General features: G+C 43.2%; 1 protein-coding gene across 1 annotated transcript; it reads right to left on the bottom strand.

Annotated features, from left to right (window-relative positions):
* Positions 1-2,424: 2,424 nt before the first annotated feature.
* On the bottom strand, positions 2,425-8,366 carry LOC104535789 (meteorin-like protein). Its single transcript, XM_010182180.1, has 3 exons — positions 8,083-8,366; positions 2,682-3,132; positions 2,425-2,490 (listed from the first exon to the last, which is right to left on the bottom strand). The coding sequence occupies exons 1-3, from the start codon at positions 8,364-8,366 to the stop codon at positions 2,425-2,427; spliced, it is 801 nt and encodes a 266-aa protein (XP_010180482.1).
* Positions 8,367-8,375: the final 9 nt, after the last annotated feature.

Below are 8,375 nucleotides of genomic sequence, written 5' to 3'. Positions count from 1 at the left end.
GTTGTAAACTTCCACCTCAAATGAACAGTTCAGTAAAGGGCATTTATTTGGAGGATTCACAGAAAAACTAGAAGCAGCTACAGAAGAAAGGAGGTCCACGAACTGCAAAGAGCCCCAAATGCATTGCTCTACCGAAGCCTCACAAGGCAGCTATTTGGCAGTTTCCCCAGACATAAAGATATTTATAGGAGAATAAAAGTGCTCATCTGACTGAGTAGTGGAAAGAGTCATGTATGACATTTTCATCATGTTTTCACCCCCCAACACCCCTTCCTAGAGTGTGGGGATCCAAAAAAAAAAAAAAAGAACAGTCAAGAGAAATAATTTAAAGTACAATAGAGATCTCTAGTTTGCCCTGAAAGCTCTGCTGATGAACTATTAAAATGCTTCTCCTGTCCAAACACGACACTTGGAGCATGAAGCAGATAGCCCACCACATCGTGTTATAAGACAGCACTGAAATTCAACCAGTGTGTGTTACAGCTGAGAATACAGCAGGCACTGAAAAAGTGATCTAATCTGCCTATCAAAGAGGAAGGCTGCAATTGGATTCAGTCCTCAGTTTGACTTCTGAAAGTGTCTGAAGAAAACTCCCATCAGCTTTAAAAACCTCCAAGATTTTCTGTGGAATGAAGAGCACTTAATTCTAAAAACACAGCAGTTTGTACCGGCTTGTGATATTAACTATGCCAGCAGACAGTGCTCTGGATTTTAGCAAAGCTCGGCAGAAACCATACCTATGTGCAAACTAAAACCAGCACTGATGAGCAATATTTCTCACATATTGTTTTACATATATGCAAAAGCAATTTCAACTTTTGGGTTTTTTGGGGAAAAAAATGTACAGGACTTTTTTTGGTAAGTTTAAGTGACTTATTGCTAGCCTATCTGTATCTCCATCTCATAGCCTCTCAAAGAAATAAGCACTGAATCTGGGAACATTCTCCAAATAACTGATTAAACAATGTATTTAATGTCTTCTGCCATGGAATTTTACTACATAGCTTGCATTCTGCACAGCATATTCATCTCTGCAGAAATGATCTTACAGAGAAAACAGCTATGCAGCAGATAGCTGCACTTGTAAAGTGGAGAAGTGGAGAAAATGCAGAACCCTCAATATTAAGCTACAAGTTGCATACACGGCAAGAGTATAGAAGGCAACATAAATATTTGAATATTTGTGTTTATAGTTTTTTTGTTTTAATGGCAAACACGCCATCTATCAGTTATTTGGGTTACTGCATTAGCCCTCAGCCAACTACCGTCTTGCTGAGTTATGAACTGTTCATGTCAGGCCAACCAAGATCTGTACAAACAAACAAAAAAAAGCCACATCTGAATTGGTGTGCCAACATCTAAATGCTAGAAGGGTGGCGAGTATGTGCAAACACACAGTCTTGTTGGGAAGGGAGCCAAGGGAGGGGAGAGGATGGGACTCAAGTTCTGCAACCACTTATTCCAAAAAAGGATGAGGGGTGCAATGCCTAGAAGATACAGCTGCAGTTTAATTAGCCACACCATCGTTTATCAAGTAGCATCTCAGGCACAGCATATGGCATCACTACCGCAGAATTTAGCCAGCCTACGTACGGTATCTTAGGCTCACTTTACATTGGGTTTTACCCTGGGCCAAGTAATCTCAAGCATGCTGTGAGGTGTGAGGACTCTTCTTCATGCCCTACCATTTCAAAAGAAATCTGTTTGCCACCACAGCCTCCCCACTTAAAATACCTAAGCCTTGAAACCTCTCTAGTCATCTGGGACAGACTACCCTAGACCTGCTGTTCCTCAAGCTATTCTGGAAATCTCCCCTCCTTGGTTTCAGGGATAAAAGCTAGAGGCAATTCTGAACAGAGACACTGAATCAGATACCAGCTATCTAAAGAGAATGTCCCCTTTCCCCCGTCATCCTCCAGAAATGCTAGTTTTTCTTCTCAAACTATCTAATTGATTAGCACAATTAGGTCACACCTAGAGCTATTGTTCCGAAACAGTATTTAGCTTGCTATTTAGTATCAGACTTTACAGGCCTGTAAGATCTTCGAGTTTATCCACTCTCCCTTCCTACAAGTTTTTCCTTGGCATAAAATTCCTCCCTACAAAACTTGCTTTTCATAATGGCTGAGAGAGAAGACACCACCGGCACTGTGGAAGTATTGTCATGGTGTTGAAGAGCTCTGTCATGGCATAGTAATGCTCAAGAGAGTGTAATAAGCAGAGCTGAGGAAAGAACACATCATTTTCCTTGTTTAAAAAAAAGAAAAAGGCAATAATTAGGTCAGCAAGTAGCAGTAGTTACAGAGGGGAAAAAAACCTCATGGAAAAGGAGTTCCTCCTTGTTTAAATGTTTATTATTCAAAACATGCAGCAGGGTCTTAAAAACTGAGTTAAAAAGTAGTTAGAAAACTGTTACAGCAAGACTCAGAAGCCCAGTTCATGCTGGAGTTCACTGTAGGGTAAACTCAGCTCCTGAGATTCACCCCACATCTGCAAGGGGAGAATCCTTCACAATGTAGCCCCCAGCAAATCATTTGGCATTCAGCCTATGCTACCAGCTTTCAAAAAATAACAGCAACAACAAAAACTGGAAAAAAATCGATTCTTCTGCAATAGCCTGTTTATCAAACATCCTTAAAAGCACATGAAATTCAGACCCCATCACTTTCCCACTCACTCACTCTGCCATCTGTTATGCATCCAATACAGTACGTGAAAATATGACCAATATCCCAGAACTCACCAGAAACTGTGTGCAAATCAGATGCTATCCTCTTGTTCATCAGTTCGTACTGGAAGCCTGTAATCTTCCTGCTAATGTCCTGCTGAGGAGTGGCCTCAATAAACAGGCCCCCCTGATCATAGCCGAAGCAATAGACTTTACTGGGGCTGCGATCTCCATCTCGGACCAAGAGTTTCAGTTCTCCAGTTTTTTCCAAATAAATATTTGCTCCTGCAGAGTCCTTGAAGGGCTTTATGCAAACAGTCAAATGTTTGTAAGAGGCAGGTGCAGTATTGGGTCGTAGGTTGACTATGAGTGCTCCTGTGGGATACATCCACTCTATTGACCCTTCAGAACAGCGGAGGTAGACCTGTTCAACATCCTTCCTGTGAGACTCATGAGTTAAGCCACTGGGGAGAAAGAAAGAAAAAGTTAGAGAAATGACAGAGCCAGTAACGTGACTGTCATAACCTCAAACCTTCAAAGACCCACATCAACAAAGGCAGGAACTTTAGGGCAGTATTGAGTACCAGCCCATCCAGTTCAGCAGCGGTCAGAAGTGCTTGTCTCTTGCAAGACTGCAAACTTAATATTACAGGACAACTTTGAATCATCTCCCAGAAGAAAAAGTCAAACCACCAGCAATTGCCTTCAAAATTAAATAGGATATAAACACATGATCAAAAGCAATTAAATTACTACAGCCCCAGTTACTGTCCATCAGCTGAGCTGTGGCAAATGACTTGGCGCATAGTAAGGAAAACATGTATGCTTCAACTCCCTTCCCAGTGGCTTCAACCAGCACGTCCTCCAGCCCCACTGATCGGACTCCACCTTTGGCAGAATACTTTGTTCCCCTTCCAAGCTTCTATTCCCAATGGATCTGAAACTGGGAGGGATGCCAAGCTCACTCCGTGAACTGGAGCAAAGGGATGCTCTCGGTGCTACTGACACCCTCTGCCCTAGCTGGACAGTCCCTATCTCCAAACTGGGAAGAGGCAGGTAGAGGAGAGAAGACATTATATGACTGGGGAAGCACTGAACTATGCTGCTTTTTTCAGTACGAGTACTATGTTCCCCCATTTCTCCCCAATATGAAGTTTAAGCTTAGCTTATCATTTTACTGCCCAGCTCTGTTGGGCTACGAGCAGACACACAGCTATGGGTGTTCAGCAAAAACCAGAACATGTGGCCAGTTACCATCACCAGGGCACACAGCTACCATTGGTCCTGTGTCCTCACCCAACATCATGGCCAAAACTTAACCCCCCAATAACCATTTTGAGAACTAGTGATCACAGAGATGGGGACAAGAGGGCAACATGAGGATCTCATGGCCCACTGCCAGCACAAGGAGCACACTGCCCTACTTAAGCAGGATGACTAGTAAATCTCATTACTTGCTTGCTCCCAGCCTAAACTGAGGACAGCTCTAAACAACCCTTGCTCCCTGTCACTGACGCTGGACCAACCCCACAGGTTCTTCACCCAGAGTGACTCAAAGCACTAATATAGTACTGCATGCTGTAGGCACTGCAGTTAAAAGAAAAGGTTTTGGGAAGCCTGATTTATTGGTTACAGTATTTGGGCCATTAGGCAAAAATCCTTTGGCCCCTGTTCTGTCACAAACCTATTACATTAGTATGAGCAAAACACTTCACTACCAAGTTCATTTTTCCTCCTACGCTCGGCGTACCTAGTTCCCAAACATAAGCATCTTTTATTCCACGCCAATAGAGCACCACCCAAAATGAGACCCTTAAACACAGCTCACGGGTCTGCTCTGCAGCACTTTAGAGAAGCTTCAAAACATGCCCACTTGCAGGCAGATGAACCAAGACATGGAAAAAAAATAATTTAAAAGGACAGAGTGACTCGTATGAGGTTACACAGGAAATCTGTGGCAAAGAACATATTTTAGTACAGTGCAAGTAATGACATCAAGCTCTAGTTTCTCAACAGAAACCTCCAAATACACAGTTCCCCACTCCAAAGATATATTCAGGCGCTGAACAGGGTTTAAATTCAAGTCAGAATTTAGAAAGTAACAAAAAGCCATGTGTAAGAGAAGAGAGAAAAAAACCCCATATGGTTTGCATTTACTGTTGACGTGACTCATTATTGTGAGTGTCAGTGTGACCCACTTGATAGAGGTTACATGAGGAAGCTAAAAAAAAAAAGTCATATTTAATAACAATAGTGTCTACAAACATGTGCTTTTGAATAATCTTGAAAGCCACATCAAGAACACAGATGAGGAGAAAAGAGGGACAAGTTTCTGACCTTTAGTCTCCTGCCCTCAAATTCAGTAGTACTTAACACATTCAGGAAACTTAACTTGCAATGGGATATTTCAAGTTGACTGTAAATCCACATCTGGCCCACAAAATCATTTCACTACAGCCTGCACATGATGCCACTCAACAGAAAACACAGAAGCCTGTTTATGTGCAAGCAGTGAGTAAGTAAAATTAGAGTGTAAAGCTTATCCCTCAGCAAAGGGGCAAAAAATTACCCTCACACACCACTTGTTCCTACTCCAGACACAATAACAAGCTGCAAAGGTTTTGCACTGGCAAATTCCACCCTGAAGCCTGAGTGCTTAAACAGAAGGAAGACACCAGGGGCAAAACTCTGAACTCACGCAGTGAAACTGCTGTTGCGAGTGATCCCAGTAACACTGAGGCAGCAAATTTCTGCCAGAGAAAAAAGCCTTAACATTCATTTTGTTCAAACGTTCGTGCTGTTCAAACAAAAAACAGGGTGGACTCTGAAATTATCTTCTGAAAGCCAATTATATCCCATAGGCAAGAGTGATGCCATTAGACAGATACATCAAGCACAAGTACCTGTATGCGTGAAGCCTTATAATAAAGGATGACTCAAAAGTTAAGCAGATTTCAAAACACATGCTCACATTACTTAACAGCAACCACCATCAGCCGGTAAAACCTGTCGCTTAGCTTTCATCCAAAATGACATGTCACCACATTGAGAGATTGTCTAACACAATGTTTAGTTCTCACTAACCAGTCACCAGACACACCATGCCCACTAAATAATGGAGGTCCAAGAGCCTTTTTTTTTTTCCCCAAGCTCATTTAAGTTTTGGGTTTGTTTTTTTAAGTATATGGCAAGGAGATATGGCAGCTGTTTCATGGTTACAGTGATGGATGAGCCATTCATCCTCCCTTTCAGATGTGCACTGTTTATTCGGACTTAGGTCTACAGCAAGTACTGGTTCCTCATACCAATCCATGAGGACATCCTGAAACACTGCATCTGTCTCCTCACTCTTCTCCCTTTCTGTTTTCAGCCACCCCACTCTGTCCTGAAAAGTCTACCACAGCATCAGGGCAGGGAGTTGTTCTGCTGCAACATGCAACAGGTGTTATTTAAAGAGAATGGGAGTGAAAGAAATACTCACGCTACTTCAGCTATTTACTGTATTTATTCTATTACAGATGCTCTAAAGAGCCCTAGAAGCAGCCATGTTTTCCAAGTGCCCCTCAGCGAACACAGGGAACTTTCACTCCTAATTTGGGGGATCTAATTAAGGATGACAAGCCCGAGAGCATTGAGACTTTCCCAGGGTACCCACTGGTGCTTCAGTTCTTGCTCCTACAGTCCAAATTGCCAGACCAGCATTACTTTCAGCATGTCACTAAAGCACTTTTGCCCAAAGCATCGAGGCATCATTGCAGTATGAAAATGTGAAGTAACAGCAAAAGTAATAATGAGACACACAACACAGTGAAGTCTCTGCTTTCTTCTGGACAAAGCTTTCCTGGAACCTTCCCCCAGGCTATTTATTAAGATGCTGCAAAGGCCTATTGAATGTACTTAAATTGCAGGTGTCAAGCTGTGCATTGCATCAGACTTCCCGGAAAGCATGAGGGATACCTATAGGAATCCTAGTGAAGCTCTTCATACTACTCAGGGATATAAGCTGGTCGCTTCTCCACAAGCTGATAGGAAAAAAAACTACATATGCAGAATATTCTACTTCTAAGATCATTGCTTTTAATATAGATGTGTATATAAAGGTGAGAAAGCACCTTCAGCTTTACTGTAGGAGATCACTAGCCTCTCAAATTCTCTCTTCTGCCTGCAGAAGACAACCCAGAACGTTTCCATGGGAAGAACGATTAGTTTGGCGCCCAAGTTCACAGGCTTTTCAAAGTTAAGGTAAGAAAAATCACATGACTTCAAAACATTGTATTTGACATAAAGGTTTTCTCTGACCCATATAGCTATACAGTATCCACACCGAAATATTCAACGAGATGGTATTGACTAGTACATCAAATTATCTTTCTTCCCTTCTTAACTGCTAGTCTTTAAGGACAAAGCAGTTGATATTTAATGGCCTTAGCACTGCCGGCATTTCTGACGACACCTGTTTGCTACCAGCAAGGCCAAAGTCAGCCTGGATTGCTGTTCCCCCTCCCAAGACTCCTGTCCACCTGGACTCCAGGACACTCACACAAGTGAAATCCCCCAGAACTGTGCATGCAAGGTGGCAGCTCTCCCTTCCCTGTGCCACCAACGGCATCGGCACCAAAGCTGTCACCACTTTGGCTCACCAGAGCACCAACCGACGAGTGAGTCCAAACTTGCATCACCACTTCACCCCAAACTCAGTTACAGGAAATGGTATTTCACTTCCCTCCCTAAGCATCACCCCCTTAGTTGATACTCAGGGCATTGCTTATTCCAGCGCTGCTCCGGTGATACAGGTGGCTCTGAGAAAACAGGATAAAAATAAGAACCAAACAGGCTAAGATTACAGGGTTTTGTCATCGGACTTTTAAAAAACACACTGCAGTACCCCATGGTAAGGTCCAGGTAAGTACATGCAGCTAGGATGCTTTAGGATGAAAACAGGTACAGCTTTGGGAGGTGGGATGTTGATAAAGCGAAATGATACAATTAGGAGTTTGTCACAGAACTAAGAGGTTTGGTTCCCATGAAACAGGCTCACCTTCAAGTGGATTCACTACACATCAATTGTCAAAAGTTTAAAAAAAGTTCAGGAAAAAAGTAAATGCCAAGTATCTGCATGTTTCAGACAGTAACAGATAAGAAAATATTGTGTTGAAAGTCAATCCAGCTGTTTCCCGCTTTGAATTCTCCCTGCTCCAAAACACCCTACTGATAGAAGGTGGCCAAACTTTTATTTTAAAGAAAGTCAGATTTGTGCAGAATATTAGAGTCAAAACATTTCACTCTCCAAGTAATTGTTTTCCAGCCAACAGAAAGTCTGATCCAGCAACACTTGCCTGTCAGCGGAGTCGCTTTTTAAAACTATGAATAGTGGAGGAGGTTACAGACCCAACCACACGCGTTAAACTTATTACAAGCAATCAAAGGAAAGATAATTTAGGAGATAAACACTTGAGAACTGGAGAGCTTTCACAACCAGCGCAATTAGAATAAATGAGGAGCGAGGCTGCTGCGCCAGCCCCTGCTCCTGGGGCTCATCTTCATCCTCATCATCTCCGCGGGACGAAGTGCGGGATGACTTCCCGGGAGCAGGGAGGGGCAGCGGCGGCTGCTGTGCCGGGCCGTGCCCGGAGGGGGAGAGCAGAGCCGGGCCCAGTAGGAGCCACCGCGGCGGGAGCGCTCCGCAGGTGCACGGCATCCCGGGGCC

This window comes from Mesitornis unicolor, unplaced genomic scaffold (genome assembly GCF_000695765.1).
Source record: "Mesitornis unicolor isolate BGI_N332 unplaced genomic scaffold, ASM69576v1 Scaffold54613, whole genome shotgun sequence".
Classification (NCBI taxonomy): Eukaryota; Metazoa; Chordata; class Aves; order Mesitornithiformes; family Mesitornithidae; genus Mesitornis; species Mesitornis unicolor.
Note: the sequence above shows the minus strand (reverse complement) of the source record. Positions and strands in the feature narration are given on the sequence as shown.

Excerpts from the sequence above, each read along its gene's own strand:
- LOC104535789 (XM_010182180.1), bottom strand. The coding sequence starts at position 8,366 with ATGCCGTGCACCTGCGGAGCGCTCCCGCCGCGGTGGCTCCTACTGGGC. Across the intron at positions 3,133-8,082 it reads TATCTTTCCTTTGATTGCTT|TGGCTTAACTCATGAGTCTC; the intron begins GTAATAAGTTTA and ends CTTTCTCCCCAG. Across the intron at positions 2,491-2,681 it reads GATGCATAACAGATGGCAGA|ATGTGGGGTGAATCTCAGGA; the intron begins GTGAGTGAGTGG and ends CTCCCCTTGCAG.